Here is a 20053-nt window from a genome sequence, read left to right as displayed (position 1 = left end):
GCCATAAAAAAAAGACTAATTGTTCATTAAAAATAAATTAACCAAATCTACAAAAAATGTGTGAACATTTCTCATTCTTTTCAACATAGATTCTGCATTTAGAACACCTTCTCCGTCTCTTTAATCTTTGCAAGATTCATCACCATAAATCTTCCTTTGCTCTTTTATTTTCATTCAAACTCATAAACTCCCCACATTCCATTCCACCATGCCATGCAACTTTACACTGGGCACAAAACAATCTATGATAATGTGGTGTCTCTCATATTTTTTGATGTCTGATCTAGGTGATTGTTATGTTATATATATAGTTATATACATATCAATAATTATATTTATTATTTAAGAAATAATACTACATATTTAAGTTTTTATTAATTAAGTCTAATTAAATTAGTCTAACATAACAAAAGTCAATCAATTATGATTAATATTATTTCAAGTTTTATTGTTTAATTTGATTAAACTTGGTTCATAAAAAACTTAAATGTGTAATATTACTCTTATCTAAAATAGATTCGGTCGTTCCTAAAATTTAAATAAAGACAAGAAAATTTAGATTTAGATTTAGATAACACAAAAAAGATTAGATATATTAATAGTCACTCATGTTTCCTAACTGATTTTTAAAAGTTAGTTATGGATACATTGTATTTAAAAAATAAAAACTAATTCAAAAAGATAAAGCACTATCAATTTAAAGGAGAAAATATTTAAATACAAGAGAAAAGAATAAATCGTTTCTTAATTTTTTGGTCTGTAAATATTTGAATTCCTGATGATATAAAAATACATTTAAGTTCCTAACTTCTTCAAAATCTAAGTCTAATTTGTTCTATTTTAAAAACTCTCCCACGTGTGCATCTGTATAGAACTTCAATGTCCGCATATTAAAAGGTCAAAGATCTATTTATCCTTTTTTCTAAATATAAATATATCCTATTAATTAGTTACAAATATCTTAATCAAATTTTAAAGAATAATACTATATATCCGAGTCATTTTTATGAACTAAGAGTTCGTACTAGTTTGGATTGACTTTTTTAGTGAAAAAGTATTTTTTTAATAAAGTACTTTTATTCAATTTAAAACATATTTGCATACATCTTTTAAAAAAAATACTTCTATTAAAAAAGCAAAAGTAAAAACGTTTTTAATACTTAAAAACTCTTTTTAAAAAGTCTATCTAAATGTGAAATAATTTTTGTCGATTAAATAAGATCTTTTTTAAAAACTTAAAAAAAAAAGTACTTCTTTTAAAAGTCAATCCAAACTTACCCTTTATTTAAGAAGTAACAAAAGCTATTTTTTATTTTTAAATTATAAAAAGTCAGATTACGTGTGTTTAGTACCATTTTAAAAAAATGCTTTTGACTTTTAGAAAAGTTAATTCAATATATTTTAAAAAGTATAAAAATATGGCTTCTTTCATTTTTAAAAGTTATTTTATCACTCTTATACAAAAAAAAAAAAATTTGGCCTCAAAATAAAAAAGACCATGGCTTATGCAAATGAGAAACAATACTAAGCTTATAAAAAAAATAAAAAAAAATCTAAAATTCATAATTCATATATGAAGTTAAAAAAGCTAAATTCAAAATATCTTTTTAAAAATTGATCACGGCCTATGTAAATTCTAATAAACATTCTTACCCCAATTTTTATTTTTTTATTTTTTTTATATATTTTCATAATCAACATCATCATCATTTGATTCAATCACCATTATAGCATCTTCTTTCACATCGCTATTCTCTTCATCATCATCAACATGAATAAGGTTCTTATTCAATTGTTTATCTAAAATTGGAGTATTACAACCTTTGATCACTTTCTGTCATCTCTTGAACACTTCAAGTGAAAGAAGAGAACAAAAATATTAAGGTCCATACTCAACCTTGCATTTTGAATCATGGTAAGACACAATGACAATATTGTCCCTGAGACATGAAGCCACAAATATCTCCCACAATGACTTGAAATCCCAGTATCTTCCACAAAAAAGTAACTCTATGCCATTGTTATGTGCTTTCATCATCTTAACCTTTGGATTTTCATTGTTAAAATTAATTATTGCCATCAATACTTAATGTCATCCTGACTTTGATGCAAAAAGTTGGAATTAAAGAAGTGATTAAAGAAAACAACTCAAGTTTATCGAGAATTTAGATTCTTTAAATTTTGAATTTAATTTTAGAGGATAAAATATGATCTATCACCATTTATTTTTTAGGTCAAGAGAATATATAAAAAAAAAAAATTCAATGATAAGAGATCAAAGATTCAAAATCGTTTATCGAATAGTCACCTCACTAGTTTGAGGTAGATGTAAAATACCACGAAGGATAAAAAAAAATGATTCAAGAATTGAAGAGAAAGTGACTATACAAGAACTAAACTAAGAAATAAAACAACCTAGATAATTGTTATGTGATATATATACACATCAATCATATTTATTATCTAAGATAAATTCTACTGGTTCTAAAATTTAAGTAAAGATAAGAAATGTTTAGATTTAGATTAAAAAAAATTAGATATATTAATAGTCAACAATGTTTGGTAACTAATTTTTAAAGGTTCCGGATCCAATGTTTCAGTTAAGGTTTTTTTTTTTCTTTAAAAAAAAAACTGATTCAAAAACATAAAACAGATTATATTATTAATTTAAAAGAAAAAAACTTTAAATATAAATATATCTTATTAATTAGATACAAATATCTTAATTAAAATTTAAAATACCATATCAAAAAAATAAATTAAATAACCAAATATGATATCTTGTGAGATTTAAAAATGACAGAGTCAAATTAGTTAGATAATATAAGTACTTAAAAGAGCATAATTAACAACAAAATCATTATGCATTACAACTTCACAAAAACTTCTTAACTTCTGAAAATAGTAAAACTGTCACTTGTAATCTAAGTAGTTGATGAACTATTAAAATTCTTAGTGATATCTATTTATGTACAACCATGGTACTGATTCCATGGCTTTCCACAAGCATAACAGAATTGATGGCCACACCTACAAAACAAGATATTTAAAAAATTAAATCAAAATATAATAAGATAAAACTTGAGTAATTTGCAAATTAAAATTAATTCAAATAAAAAAGACAGTACTAATTAGATATTATATTCTTAATAATTATTCTTCACATACAAGTTATTTACACATACAAGTTTATACAAGTCATTTATATTATATTGTTTAAAAATTTTTGGTGTATGTGTATTGATAAGTTTTGTATAATTCAAAATTCTTCTTCTTCTTTCTTGCATTATAAAAGTGAATTTTATTAAGTTAGGGTTAACTTGTATAAACTTGTATGCCAAAAAGACTTGTATGTGTAGCAAGTCTCTATTCTTAATTAGTCAAGTTCAAATTATGAAATATAAGATTATGCTGTAATAAAAAAAACATGAACTAAGTTCAAATCTAAATAATAAAACCGTAATTAAATCAAGAGTTTAAATCTAAACAGTTTAGACCGTAATTATACTGTTTTATGAATTATATACTTTTAACTTTAAATTCCATTTTTTTGGAACTAAATCTTATATTATAAATCTTATATCCTAAGACTAAAGAATAAATTCTAAAAAAAAAGCTTAAAAAATAATTTAAAATTTAAAATAATTAATATTAACTAATTAGAAAATTAACTTCCTATACTTATTCTTAAAACAAACAACGCCATTATTTTTCATTAGGAATGCTCAATCAACAAATTATAAACATGAACATAACTAAAAGTGCAACATTAACATTATAAGATTGTGCCAAAAAAGAAGACTAATTGTTCATTAGAAATTAATTAACCAAACCTGCAAGAAATGTGTGAACATCCCTGATTTTTTTCAACATAGAATCTGCATTTAGAACACCTTCTCCATCTCTTATCCTTTGCAAGATTCATCACCATAAGATCTTCCTTCTCTTTCATTTTCATTCAAACTCATAAACTCACCACATTTAATTCCACCATGCCATGCAACTTTACACTGTGCACAGAACAATCTATGACAATGTGGACACTCGGGACAAGTCACAACTTCATTCCCATCATCATTCACCAACATTGCTGAACAATTCTTGAAAGGGCAATAGAATTTCTTTGATGTTGCAAGAACAAGATTCTCACAAAGTGCATTCTCCCATCTTTCAAACACTTCCTTTGGAATTATTGATATGCAATTCTGAGGCTCCAAGATTCCTTTGCATTTTGGTTCAGGACATTTCCTTTACATTGTAACCGCCCTTATTAGACATCTCATTTGTAGTTGTATGTCAACTCCAGAACAGCATTTTCATCTTCTGGGCCATAACCCATAATTGCTATGGTATACTGCCAAAAAGGGAAGAAGAAAAGCCATTAAAATATCAGAGTGAAGCAAACACAGAACAGGTTGATTCAAGAGCAACATTGAACCTTACAACAGCATAGCATTCAAAAGCACAATAAACATAAATAAGTAATTGATCCAAAAAGAAAATAAGATACAAGACTATAAACCAACATGAAATTGCATAAGATTCGATGGATCGATTAAGATCACCCACTCGAAGCATTAAAGGTTCGTGAGAGAGAACCCTTTCCAGAAGTTCAAATTTATAACCATCAGGATCTTCAATGAATGCAATTATTATTATCTCTTACAATGTCCACTATGCTTGAAATCTAGTAACAAATGAGATGACATCATCATATAGATTGGCCAAAAGACAATAGAGAGGATAATCAAATTATTAATCAAAACAATCAAATTATTATGCAAAGATGTTTATAAAAATCACAGCACATGGTAGTTGACACAAAAGTTAGGCAAACTTACATCACCAAAATGGCCAAATCCATTTCCAATGTCATAAATCTGAAAGAGAGTTGCACTGCAGCAAGCTCCTAGTGATTTTGGATTGCACAATAAGGATGTTGAACATTTTAAATCAGACAGGTTAATTAGAAGATTAGATAACATGATTTTTCACCAAGACATGAATGCCATGTATGAGATTATTGTATTCCAGTCTTACCAAATTTTGAAGGGGATTCAACAAGGTCATAGAGAGCCTTGTAAATATCAAATACAACAATCTTAAGATCAGGAAGTTGCCTTTTGGACATTTTTTGCAGCTGAGTTGATTTTCTTGTTAAATCCTTGGGCATCATTGTTGATTCTCGAGACACAACCGTTCTCATGGAATCCGAACAAGGTTCTTGCAGCATGTAGGCAACCCAATGTTGGAAGGGAAGTCACTCCAATTTTTTATTAATTAAGTCTAATCAAATTAGTCTAATATAACAAAAATCAGTTAGTTATGACTAGCATTATTCTAAGTCTTATTGTTTAACATGAATGAACTTGTTCATAAAAAAACCTTAAATGTGTAACAATACTCTTATCTTAGATAGATTCTTCCGTTCTTAAAATTTAAATAAAGACAAAAAAAGATTTAGCTAACAAATCACTAACAAATTGTAGTCAAGGTTCAATCACTAACAAATTCAAGATTCAATCACTAACAAATTCAACTCAGTGATGATTTTCAACAACAAAAAGATTTAGTTAAGTAATTATTTGAGTAAAACAGCAACAAAATCAAAGTTCAGTAACGATAATTAGGAACCAATTCATCTCAGTGATGAGTCTCAGCAACAAAAAATCTATCTCAGTGATATTTTCAACAACAAATTATGGATGGTTCAGTGATAATCAGTAACAAATTCACGTCGGTGATTATTTTCAGCAACAAAAAGAGTAGTTCAGTGATATTTTCAGCACCAAAATCAAACACAGCAACAAAACAGGAAAGGAAAGAACAGGGGAATTTGTTGGGACTCACCAAATCGGGACCAGCTTCTGGTTGCGCGAAGGAAGCTGACGGCGAGAGTTGCTGACAGCGAGGAGGAATCCCCGGGACCTGCTGCTTCTGCCGCCGGCAACGACGAGCGCAACGAAGGCGCGGGACTGACTGCGAGACGGTGACGAGACAGGGAGAGACGATGACGACCAGTCCCGGGATCTGCTGCTTCTGCCGTCGGTGACGACGATGGCAGGGAAGGCGAGCGAGCGACCGAGACTGAGTGGGAGACCAGAGACCGTGAGATAGACCGGATCCGAGAGAGCAACGACGAGCTTGAGTGCCAGTCCGGAGACAGTGAGGGAGACCGGAGACGAGAGAAGGAGAGAGCTTGAGTGCGAGAGCAATGAGCGACAGCGAGAGAGATGAGAGAGCTCGAGAGCTTCAGTGAAGAGTGACGTTGAGGGAGGAGAAGGTAGAGTTTAGGATTGCTGAACGACGTCGTATCAGCAATTTAAAAAAAAAAATTAAGCATGATCCGGTTTGGTTTATGTGAACCTAACAGAGTTAAACTGAATTTTTAAACCGAGTTTAAAGAATAATTTATTAATTAGTTTTTTAGATACAACCAATTAAAATGTGACATATCAATAACTTAAAAAAAGATGTTTGGAATATTTTTATGGGAGGATTTGAATCTTTTAAAGTTTGAATTTCACTTTAGAAAATAAAGTTTGATCTTTCACCATTTATTTTATAGATGGGACTAAAAATAAATATGAAAGAGAAACTAATCAAGAGTAGAAGATCACACTTCACTCTCTAAAGTAAAATTCAAACTTTAGAGGATCCAAATCGTTTATAGGAGTATCCCCCATTCGAAGAAGTAGAAAAATATGACTTCTCTCTTTTTTAAAAGTTATTTTATCACTACTATTAAAAAAAATTTGACTTCAAAATAAAAGAGACCATGACTTATACAAATGAAAAACTATAAACTTAAAAAAAATAAAAAACCCACAAAATTCATAACTAATATATGAAGTAAAAAAGCTAAATTTAGAATATCTTCTTGAAAATTGACCATAGCCTAGGCAAATTCTAATAAACATTCCTACCACGTTTTTTATTTTTCTTCTTTTTTTTGTCGACTATATTTTCATAATCAACATCATCATCATCCGATTCAATTACTACTATAGCATCTTCTTTGACATCGCTATTCTCTTCATCATCAGCAACATGAATAGGGTTCTTGTCTAATTGTTTATCCAAAATTAGAGTGTTACAATCTTTGATCACCTTCTGCCATCTCTTGAACACTTCAAATGGAAGAAGAGAACAAAAGTATTCAGGTCCATACTTAACTTTGCATTTTGAATCAGGACAAGACATAATGATAATATTGCTCCTGAGACATGAAGCAACGTATTCATGTATACAAAATCTACAAAAATTATGGCCACATTTTAGAGTCTCAAACATCTTTCAGGATGGCTTGAAATCACAGCATATTCCACAAAAGGGTAGTTCTATGCCATTCTTATGTGGTTTCATCATTTTAACTTTTGAATCTTCATTATTAATATTGTGATTATTGTCGTCAATACTTAATGCCATTCTTGACCTTGATGCGAAAAATTGGAATTAAAAAAATTAACTCAGATTTGTGGAGTATAGGGCTGGAAGTGAGCCGAGTTGAGCCGAGCTAGACCAAGCTCAAGCTCGGCTCACGAAAATTGAGCTTGGCTCACGGCTCGACTCATTAACAATCGAGCTTATTTCTTAAGCTCAAGCTCGGCTCACTAAAAACTCACGAGCTGGCTCGAGCTCACGAGCTGGCTCAAATAAGAGAAACATAAATACATAATCTATAATTCTATATTAATAAATTATAACTTATATATTTTAAAAAATATTTGAAAAGATCAATTTTATATATTGTTTATCTATCAATAAATTATAAATTTTTTATTTATGTCCTATATTAAAATTATATGTAAAAAATAAATATAAATATTAAATAATTAAGATTCTTATTATATATATATATATATATAATCGAGTCAGCTCACGAGCTAATGAGCTGAGCTTATCCAAGCTCAAGCTCGGCTCATTTAATTTATGAGCTCAATTCCAAGCTCAAGCTTGGCTCACCAGCTCACGAGCTTAGCTTATCGAGCTGTTAACGAGTCGAGCTCGAGCTGGCTCATGAGCTGGCTTGACTCACTTCCAGCCCTAGTGGAGTAGTCACCTCACTCCTCTGTTGCAGATGAGGAATATTGTGAGGAACAAAAAGTGATTCAAGAATTGAAGAAGAGAGAATGCCTATACAAGAACTAAACTAAGAAAGAAAATAATTCACTTGAGTGATTGTTATGTTATATATACACACATCCATAATCATGTTTATTATCTAAAATATAAGATAGATTCTACCATTCTAAAATTCAAATAAAGATAAAAAGATTTAGATTTAGATAACACAAAAAAAATTAGATATATTAATACTCAACCGTGTTTTTTAATTGATTTTTAAAGGATAATTATGAATACATTGTTTCATAAAAAATAAAAACGGTTCAAAAAGATAAAACATATTATTATCAATTAAAAAAAATATTTGAATATAAATATATTTTTTAATTAGTTACAAATATCGTTATAAATTTTTAAAATACCGTATCAATCAAATAAATTAAATAAAAAAGTATAATTTAATAAAAATATAATATTTGTCTCATAAGAATGGGATGGTTGGAAACCATACCTAATTGCGATTTATGCATTTTTGTAGTTTGTAAAGAAATCGCTGTAGGTGTGTGGCGATTTCTTTTTTATTATGTTTGTGGTTTATGTGTGAACCTAATCCGCTAATTTTTTATTGTGATTTTTATAATAATATAAAAATTGTATTTGCATATATAATCTTAAAATGTTATAATTTGATAAAATTAAAATGTAAATAATTTATTTTAGAAAATTATTCTTATAAAAAGATAAAGTATAACTTTTCAAAAAATTATTTAATTGTTTATAAAAAAGTTTAAAAAAATTTATTAGTTTTTTATTATTTCTTTTTAAATAAATAATTTTAAAATTAAAAAATTAAATATAAAATAATTTATTTACAAATTATTTTTAATATAAATATTTATTATTTAAGTTATTTTTTTAAAAAAATTTAATTAAATTTTTTGTTGGGTCTTAGTTAGATAACATATAAGTACTTAAAACGAACATAATTAACAACAAAATTAGCATGCATTACAGCTATACAACAAATTTTAACTAATGAAAATAGTTAATCTGCCACCTGCAATCTAAATTGTTGAGAAATATTAAAATTTTTAGTAGAAGTGATGGCCACACCTACAAAATAAGAAATTTAAAAAATAAATCAAAATATAATAAAATAAAACTAAATTAATTTACAAATTAAAGTTAATTTAAATAAAAAAGATAGTACTAATTAGATACTATACGGTTAATTAGTCAAGTTCAAATTATGAAATATAAGATTATGCTAGCTGTTATGAGAAACATGAGTTGAGTTCAAATTTAAAAAATAAAACCGTAATTAATCAAGAGTTCAATTAGTAATCAGCTTCTATCCCACTTTTCATCCTCCAAATAGCCATTTTTTTTATAAATTATATATTTTTAACTTTAAATTTCTAAATCTTATATCATAAGACTAAAGAATAAATCCTAAAAAAAAGTTTAAAACATAATTTAACCATCTAAAATAATTAATATTAACTAATTAAAAAATTAACTTCCTATGCTTATTCTTAAAAGAAACAATGCCATCATTTTTTTATTAGGAATGCTCAATCGACAAATTACAAACATAAACATAATTAAAAGAAACAGAATAAAAAAAAATAAAGAAACATTAACATTAAAAAATTGTACCGAAAAAGAGCATTCTCCTAATTAATTAAATCTCTAATCAATAAGATAAAAAGACTTGGCTGTTATTACAATCAAACAAGTTCACATTAAAAACATCTTTTATCTAATTGTTCATTAGAAATGATATTATATTGATAATTAGTCAAATTTAAATTATAAAGATAAATTGTGATGATACAAGAAACATGAACTAAAAAACAGAATCATAATTTTTCATTAAGAAACGATCAATCAATAAATTGTGAACATAAACATAATTAAAAGAAATAGAGCCATAAAAAAAGACTAATTGTTCATTAAAAATAAATTAACCAAATCTACAAAAAATATGTGAACATCGCTCATTCTTTTCAACATAGATTCTGCATTTAGAACATCTTCTCCGTCTCTTTAGCCTTTGCAAGATTCATCACCATAAATCTTCCTTCGCTCTTTCATTTTCATTCAAACTCATAAACTCCCCACATTCTATTCCACCATGCCATGCAACTTTACACTGGGCACAAAACAATCTATAATAATGTGGTGTCTCTCATATTTTTTGATGTCTGATCTAGGTGATTGTTATGTTATATATATACATATCAATAATTATGTTCATTATTTAAGAAATAATACTACATATTTAAGTTTTTTTATTAATAAAATCTAATTAAATTAGTCTAACGTAACAAAAATAAATCAATTATGATTAATATTATTTCAAGTTTTATTGTTTAATTTGATTAAACTTGGTTCATAAAAAATTTAAATATAAAATATTACTCTTATCTAAGATAGATTCTATCGTTCCTAAAACTTAAATAAAGACAAGAAAATTTAGATTTAGATTTAGATAACACAAAAAAATTAGATATATTAATAGTCACTCATGTTTTCTAACTGATTTTTAAAAGTTAGTTATGGATACATTGTATTTAAAAAATAAAAACTAATTCAAAAAGATAAAGCACTATCAAGTTAAAAGAGAAAATATTTAAATATAAGAGAAAAAAATAAATCTATCCTGCCTTAATTTTTTGGTCTGTGAACATTTGAATTTCTGATGATATAAAAATACATTTAAGTTCTTAACTTCTTTAAAATTTAAGTCTAATTTGTTCTATTTTAAAAACTCTCACACGTGTGCATTCGTATCGATCAGGTCATACAACGGGAGTCACGTTTGATTTTTCTATTAGGTCTGACAGACCCAAGTGAACATGAGGGGTCCATATGTCCAGGTTTTAAAAATGTCAGGACTTAAATGTATTTTCAAATCCTAGAGAACTTCAATGTCCGCAGATTAAAAGGTCAAAGATCTATTTGTCATTTTTTCTAAATATAAATATATCTTATTAATTAATTACAAATATCTTAATTAAATTTTAAAGAATAATACTATATATCCAAGTCTTTTTTATGAACTAAGAGTTCAAGTTTGGATTGGTTTTTTTAGTGAAAAAGTATTTTTTTAAATAAAGTACTATTATTCAATTTAAAACATATTTGGATACGTCTTTTAAAAAAGTACTTTTATTTATAAAAAAAAAGCAAAAACAAAAGCGTTTTTAGGGCTTGCTTGGTGCCATTTTCGAAAAAGATATTTTTTCAAACGATATTTTTTTAAAAGATCTTTTACAAAAGTAAAAGTGATTTTATATTTGGATATCTCATGTAAAAAGATCTTTTTATCAATTAATTATGTTTTAGTAAAATAAGATAAAAGTACTTTTTTGTTCATTTATTATGTGAAAATATCTTTTTTAAGAAAAAAAGATCTTTTAAAAAAAGATGTAAATGATAACTCTCTCGAAAAAGATGTTTTTTTTCTAATACTTTTACTTTTACTATTAGAATTTGTCAAACACACTAAAAAATAGAAAAAAAAAACTTTTTCATTTATTGATTTAATAGTGTCCAAACAAACACTTAATACTTCAAAACTCTTTTCAAAAAGTCTATCCAGATATAAAATAATTTTTGTTGGTTAAAAAAAGATTTTTTTAAAAATAAAAAATAAATATTTTTTTCAAAAGTTAATCCAAACTGACCCTTGGTTTGGGAAGTAGCAAAAGATATTTTTTACTTTTAAATTATGAAAAATCACATTACGCGTGTTTGGTACCACTTTTAAAAAATACTTTTGACTTTCAAAAAAGTTAATTCAAAATATTTGAAGAAATAGAAAAATATAACTTCTCTCTTTCTTAAAAGTTATTTTATCACTTCTATTAAAAAAAATTTACTTCAAAATAAAAGTAAAAGAGACCATGGCCTATGCAAATGAAAAACTATACTAAGCTTAAAAAAAAAAACTAAAATTCACAACTCAAATATGAAATAAAAAAGCTAAATTTATGATATCTTCTCAAAAAATTGATCATAGCCTATGCAAATTCTAATAAACATTCCTATCACGTTTCTTATTCTTCTTCTTTTTCTTGTCGACGATATTTTCATAATCAACATCATCATCATCCGATTCAGTCACCACTGTAGCATCTTCTTTGACATCGCTATTCTCTTAATCATCATCAACATGAATAGGATTTCATAATCAACATTATCATCATCTGATTCAATCACCACTGTAGCATCTTTTTTGACATTGCTATTCTCTTCATCATCATCAACATGATTATTAGGGTTCTTATTCAATTATTTATCTAAAATTAAAGTGTTACAATCTTTGATCATTTTCTGTCATCTCTTGAACACTTCAAAAAGAAGAAGAAAACAAAAATATTCAGATTCATACTCAATCTTGTATTTTGAATTAGGGCAAGGCACAATGACAATAATGTCCCTAAGACATGAAGCAATGTATTCTTGCATGCAAAACCTACAAAAATTGTGGCTACATTTTAGAGTCTCGAACATCTCTCACGATGGCTTAAAATCACAGCTTCTTGATAGCTCTATGCCTTTATTATGTGGTTTCATCATCTTAACCATTGGATCTTCATTATTAATATTGTGATTATTAATATAGAAGTAATTAAAGAAACCAACTCAGATTTGTCAGTAGTCATCCCATTCCTCTGCAGATGAGGAATACGTGAGGAAAGAAAATTGATTCAAGAATTGAAGAAGAGAGAGTGCGTATAGAAGAACTAAAGTAAGAAAGAAAATGAATTGAAGAAGAGAGAGTGCGTATAGAAGAACTAAAGTAAGAAAGAAAACAACTCACCAAATTGATTGTTATGTTATATATACATTTATACACATCTATAATCATGTTTATTATCTATGATTTTTTTTCTCAACGGTAATTAAATTTTATTAAGAAAGAGAAAAGTTCAATTAGACTACACACAAAAGAAAAGAAAAGGAAAAGTTCCACCAAAAGACAAAACCTATGCTATTACAAGTGACTCAATTTTAGGGATTTAACATGTTCTTGGTCTTTCACTTGCTGTCTTTCGAGCTTCTTCGAGACATATCCATGGAGTCTTCCTTCGCTGCTCAAATATCAACTCATTTCTAACTTTCCAATTCTGCCAGGTAAGATTCATGGCCAATTCTTTATATTGGTCTGTATAATTGCTTGAGAAATTTTTGGACTGAACCATTCTCTGATTTTATTCTGATTCCATTGTTTGTTTGGTAATATGAGGTTTGAAACTCAAATTGGTATTGGTTCTGGTCTAACATTAGAATTAGGAGTAATTGTAGTAAATTTCTTGACCCAAGAATCTTTTCTGATCCTTACTGAGATACCTCTTCCAATTTTTCATAGTAGGCCTTTTTCTAAGACTTTTCTTCCTTCTAATACACTTTTCCAGTCCCATGATGGGTTGTTCCCTGCTTCTCCTCTTAGAAAATTAGTTTATTTATAGTATTTACTTTTGTACACCTTTGATAGCAGGGAGTTTGGCCGCTTTAAAAGTCTCCACCCTTGCTTTGCTAATATTGCAATGTTGAAGGCCTTTAAATCTTTGAAATTCAGTCCTCCTTGAGCTAGCGGTCTGCATGTAATTTTCCACCCAATGTAATGTATTCTTCTTTCATCCCTTTTTTGGCCCTACCAAAAATTGAGCATAGAACGTTGTATATCTTCCATTAGGGTGTCTGGTAGCTTGAAACAACTCAAAGTGTACAATGGAACCGCTGTGGCTACTGCCTTGATCAAAACCTCTCTGCCACTCGGAGACAAGAGAGCTCTCTTCCAGTGTTGTAGTTTTTGATTTACCTTGTCTCTTAGGTAGCGTTTGGTGGAGAAATAGAGACGGAAAGGCTGAGACTGAGAGACAAAGACTAAGAGACAGAGATTGGAATAAATCTCAGTATTCTGTTTGATGCAAAATGGGAGACAGAAATTGAAACAAGAATGAAACTCTAATTTAATGTGCACAAAGGGTAAAATTGGAATTAATTAGTTGAAATGAGGGTATTTTAAGTATAAAATGTTATTAAAGTTTTGGTCTCCATCTCAAAAAAATTTAGTCCCCTGTGTCCCTACTTCTTGGAGGTACTGAAATACTGAAATTGTAGAGACAGAGACAGAAATTTTAGTACCAGTCTCTGAACCAACAAACATGATACTGAGTCTCAGTCTCCCAGTCTCTGTCTCAATACCTCAAAACAAACGCTACCTTATGTAATTAAATGTTGCTCTTTTCGATCTCTGAACAATCGAAGGCAATCCAAGGTGTTTGTTCTGATTACCGACATGGGAAACTTGTAATATCTCTGCTAACCGGTCCCGAGCCGAATTAGAGTGTTGTTGCTGAAAAAGACTGAAGATTTATCTAAGTTAACCACTTGTCCACTGACTTCTTCATATACTTGTAGAATACTCAGTAAGTTCTGACAATCTCCTTCCGAGGCCCGACTGAATGGGATAGAGTCATCTACAAAAAATAAATGACTGATTCTAGGGCATCTGTGATTGAGTCTCAATCCAAAAATATTCTATCTCTGTTCTCCTCTGTGGAGCAGATGGGAGAGTCCCTCTGCATAAAATAGAAATAGATAGGGAGAGAGAGGGTCGCCTTGTCGCAGCCCTCTACATGGCTTAAATTAGCCATGAGGTTGACCATCCACAGTAACAGAATAAGAAACCGTCATCACACATTCCTGAATCCAATCTAACCATTTTTTATAGAAACCCAACTTCTTCATGACATTCCAAACAAAAGACCATTCCACCCTATCATATGCTTTGCTCATGTCCAGCTTCAGAGCTAAATCCCATTCTCTATACCTCTTATTTTTCAGAGAGCTATAAGAACATTGTCGCTTATTAACCTTCCTTTAACAAAAGCACTTTAATTGTCACTGATTATTCTGTTCATAACAAACTGCATTCTATATACTAGAATCTTAGAGATGATTTTATAAAAGACACTACTAAGACTAATAGACCGAATTTGCTTCGTACATCTAACATTAGGAATAAGAGTATAAGACATATGTGTATGGTTAAAAGCCTTTAACAATTTATCGTTTCAAAAATCTAAATAAAGATAAAAAAAGATTTAGATTTAGATAATACAAAAAAAGATTAGATATATTAATACCCAACCGTGTTTTCTAACTAATTTTTAAAGGTTGGTTATAAATACATTATTTCATAAAAGATAAAAACTTATTCAAAAAAATAAAATATATTATTATCAATTTTAAAAAAAATATTTAAATATAAATATATGAATTAGTAACAAATATCTTAATGAATTTTTAATATTCCGTATCAATCAAATAAATTAAATAAATAAATATAATATAATAAAAATATAATATTTATCTCATGAGTTTAAAAAAAAACTAAAAATTAAATTAAGACCAATTTGAATAGGTTCATAAGTAACATTTTTTTCTAACTTATAAAAAGGTATAATATTTACGTTTGGTACCACTTTCAAAATTAAAGTGTAACTTCTTAAAAAATTATTTAATTGCTTATAGAGAAGTTAAAAAACAAAGAATTCTTATAATAAAATTTTTTTTTATCTTTTTTTTTTTAAATAAAGACTCTTAAAACTAAAAAATTAAATATAAAATAATTTATTTATAAATTATTTTTCATATAAATATTTATTATTTAAATTATTTTTTTAAAAAAAGTTTAATTAAATTGTTTACAGAGCCTTACTTAAATAACAGAAATACTTACGACGAACATGATTAACAACAAAGTATGTGTTTGGATTACAGTTTACAAACGGGAGTTTGTATAAAATTGATTTTGCAAACTTGATTTCGATGAAAAGTAAGTTTGTGTTAAAGTATTTTATGCTTAGTAATCTTTATATCAAAATGGATTATAGTAAAATAAATGTTGTTTGAATTACACTACTTAAAATCACTTTTAGATAAAAAAAATTACTAAAATAGACATAGACTTAAATAATTTTCTTATATTATTCTATCATTTTAATTTAGATATTTGAATAGATCTTATTAATTAATTATATAATAAAATTAATATTTATTTACTAAAATAAAAATAACATATCAAAAAATTAGTAAATATATTTTTAATTTAAATTATAAAAATATAAATTTTAGATATATATATATATATATATATATATATATATATATTATATTTTTCTTAAATTTTAAGTATTAACATCAAAATATTAATTTAGTATTCTTTTACATCATACTCTTATTCTAATACTCTCAATAATCTTAATATTATTTTAGAATTCAATATTTATGATTTTATTATTACCTATGATTAATTTTTTTATTTAATTTGTCTTTTTTAATGAGATTATAATTTATATTATACAAAAATTACACTAAAATATAGTACACATAGTACACGAGAATTACAACTACAAAAGAGAGTACTAAAAATAATAAAAATTAAATATTATCTTGATAGTGATGGAAATAAATCTAAAAAATTTTTTATATTGTTTTTAGGAAAAATATAGGGGCCAGCAACTTTTGTGTTTTCTGGCCAGCACTTAACCATAAAAATAAAAGTGAGTGATCTCCCGCCATTAGATGTAATCTCACACCATTAAAAATATTATTGATGGTCAATTGATGGTTACAAAACACCAATATTGCTGGCTCCCTAACATTCCTTTTGTTTTTATATAGTTATTCTGAGTACTCTTAGTACTTTTTGTAGTACGCTATAATTTTATTATTATTATTCCATACAAAAATAACAAGTAAAAAATTTATATAAACAAAAAATAATAAGAATTCTATAAAGAGTAATAATGCCCATGAGAGAGTATTAGAAAAAAAATATTATAAAAAAAATAATAAAATTGATCATATTATAAAAAAATAATAAAATTGATCATATGAACAATGAAGAATAAAATTGGTAAATAGAAAATAAATTTTAATCTAACATAAAAATATAAACACAAAAGTTATAATTTTTAGTTTTGGCTAAATTTAAATTGGAGAGTATGTTTAGAAGAAAAAATAGTCAAACTACAAAGTGAAACTTTCAAAAAAACTAAATATACGTTTGAAATAAACACACCCAAAATCAGCATGCATTCCAGCTATACAACAAATTTTAACTAATGAAAATAGTAAATCTGCCACTTGCAATCTAAGTTGTTGATAAAATATTAAAACTCCTAGTGATATCTATTTATGTACAACCATGGTACTGATTCCACGGCTTTCCACAAGCATAGCAGAAGTGATGACCACACCTACAAAACAAGAAATTTAAAAAATTAAAACAAAATATAATAAAATAAAATGAGTAATTTTCAACATTTTTTTAAGAATGCTCAATCAACAAATTATGAACATAAATAATTATTCTAATTAATTAAATTCTAATTAATAAAATAAGAGATTTGTACACTAAAATTAACCGCTAATGTATTTATGTATAAATACGTGTGATTTGATTTATTTTATTTATTTTCAATGTATATTTATATTTTAACATGTATTTTATATTGGTGTCTGATTTTAGTTCCTGACTTTGGTAACTGATTTTGGCGTATACTTAGTGTTACGGCCTGGCCCAGACCATTTGCAGGCCGGCCCAACCCGAGGACCACCCGACCCGAACGGTCGGGAGTGAGGCGCTCAATCACCGACCCGGACACGCGTCCCTGACAGCTCTGCTACAGCTGTGCAAAGGAAGCTTCGAAGAAGGTGGGCCTGCCCTTGTGGGACCCACCTCTGACATGGTATATATGGGGAGGGTCCTACCCTTCCTCCAAGGTACGTCACATACCATTCTCACATCATTCACCTGCACACTTGACTAACTAGAGCGTCGGAGTGTCTTTACAGGTGACACCCCCCTTTTTCAACACGAAGAGCTCGGAACGTCGGTTACTCCAACCAGTAACCCGAAACCAGTCAACCAGGCGAGACTCCCTCTCATCAATCGAAGTATCTACCCGAGTCGTCTGGTACTCGACCTACCGTACATTGGCGCCGTCTGTGAGGAACGCCTGAATGGACGTTGTATTGGACCCAGGAGGAATAGGCCGCGAGACCGAGCGCAGAGGGGAAGCCTCTGTGGCTTCCTCCCGGGAGCGCACGAGGTCCCCTCCACGACGAACCTCACGATCTCAAGAAAGGCGCCCCTTCGGGAGAACTGGCGACAACAGCGCCAGAATAATGTAGGGACTGCGTCACAGGATACAGGACCTAGAGCGCCGCCTGGCAGATCGGAAACATCGCCAACAAACTCCCGAATCAAGCTACTCCCGTTCCCCTCCGAGAAGCCACTCCCGGCGAACAGCTAGCCCACGATCTGAGCCCGAGAGCGCCAGGGAGGAAGGACGCCCAAGAAGACGCCGCGACCCCATCATCTACACCAGGCGCGAAAGGAGACGCACCACAGATCGAGACCGGGAAGACGGTCGACGGGAAGACGGCGAGGGAAGAACAAGGAGAATGCGGGGACCAGTGATAATGGGCGCAACCCCATTTCATCGTTCTATCCTCGAAGTCCGGCTGCCAAAATACTTTGACAAGCCGACAGACATGAGGTACGACGGAACCCAAGACCCGCAGGAGCACCTTACGGCCTTCGAGGCCAGGATGAACCTGGAGGGAGTGGGAGACGAGGTAAGGTGCCGCACTTTCCCGGTCACTCTCGCGGGACCTGCAATACGGTGGTTTAACAGCCTCCCGCAGGGCTCGGTGGCCAGGTTTTCGGATATTAGCCACACCTCCCTAGCCCAATTTACTACCAGAATCGCAAAGGCAAAGCACCCGATCAATCTGCTCGGGGTGACGCAGAGGTCCGATGAACCGACCAGGAAATATCTAGACCGGTTCAACGACGAGTGCTTGGAGATCGACGGGTTGACTGATTTGGTTGCTAGCCTATGCCTGACGAATGGACTTTTAAACGAGGACTTCAGAAAGCACCTCACCACGAAGCCGGTGTGGACAATGCATGAGATCCAAAGTGTAACCAGGGAATACATTAACGATGAAGAAGTCAGCCAGGTCGTGGCCGCCAATAAACGGCAGCCCTCCTACAATCAAACCCGGAAGCACGGAAGTGGAGAAAGACAGAAGGAACACGCCAGAGACGGCGGTCCGAGCAAGACACCCAAGCCGTTTCCTCGATCGGGAAATTCACCAATTACACCCCCTCACCGTCCCCATCATAGAAGTTTATCAAGAGATAGCAGATAAAAGAATTTTGTCGAAGCCCCGACCTCTGAAGGACCGAACCGGGGGAAACAAGAGCCTCTATTGTGATTATCACAAAGGCTATGGACACAAGACAAGGATTGCTTCGACCTGAAGGATGCACTGGAACAAGCGATCCGGGACAGGAAACTGGCCGAATTCTCCCATCTCATCAGGGAGCCAAGGAGGCAAGATCGCGACCGTGAAGGAGAGGACAAGACCCATGTGGCAAAGCGACGTCACGAGCCAGAGGACAACGAACACATCCTTACCATAGTGAACGTGGTAACGGCAAGAGACGCACCTCCAAGGTCGAGGTCGGCACACAAGAAAGACGCCAAGGTCCTGGCGGTTTCCTCATCCTCTGTGCAAAGCTCCAAAAGGCTCCCACCCATCTCATTCGGTCCAGAGGACCAATGGTTTGATGAGGCTGCGGAAAACCCGCCCATGGTCATCACGGACAGAGTGGGAACCGGCCTCATCAAACAGATCCTCGTGGACACCGGGGTTGACTCGAATATCATGTTTCGCAACGTGTTCGACGCCTTGGGCCTATAGGATGCCGATTTAAAGACGCACCAGCATGGTGTGGTAGGTTTGGGCGACCACTTCATCAAGGCAGATGGGATAATCCCTCTACCAATATCTGTAGGATCAGGATATGGGCGAAGGTCGGTAATGGCCGAGTTCGTGGTTCTACAAGACTCCACGGCCTACAACGTCATCCTAGGGAGGAAGAATATCA

The 20053-nt window shown here is 30.5% G+C and overlaps 1 protein-coding gene across 1 annotated transcript; it reads right to left on the bottom strand.

The window, feature by feature from the left end:
- Positions 1-3951: 3951 nt before the first annotated feature.
- LOC112726683 (uncharacterized) lies at positions 3952-18592 on the bottom strand. Its single transcript, XM_072208133.1, has 7 exons — positions 18501-18592; positions 6979-7219; positions 6778-6782; positions 5851-6299; positions 5041-5223; positions 4842-4909; positions 3952-4354 (listed from the first exon to the last, which is right to left on the bottom strand). Exons 1-7 carry the CDS (start codon positions 18590-18592, stop codon positions 4280-4282), a joined length of 1113 nt encoding a protein of 370 aa, XP_072064234.1. The 3' UTR covers positions 3952-4279.
- Between the last annotated feature and the right edge of the window lie 1461 nt (positions 18593-20053).

The sequence above is a fragment of the Arachis hypogaea genome, chromosome 12 (assembly GCF_003086295.3).
Source record: "Arachis hypogaea cultivar Tifrunner chromosome 12, arahy.Tifrunner.gnm2.J5K5, whole genome shotgun sequence".
NCBI classification, from domain to species: Eukaryota; Viridiplantae; Streptophyta; class Magnoliopsida; order Fabales; family Fabaceae; genus Arachis; species Arachis hypogaea.
Note: the sequence above shows the minus strand (reverse complement) of the source record. Positions and strands in the feature narration are given on the sequence as shown.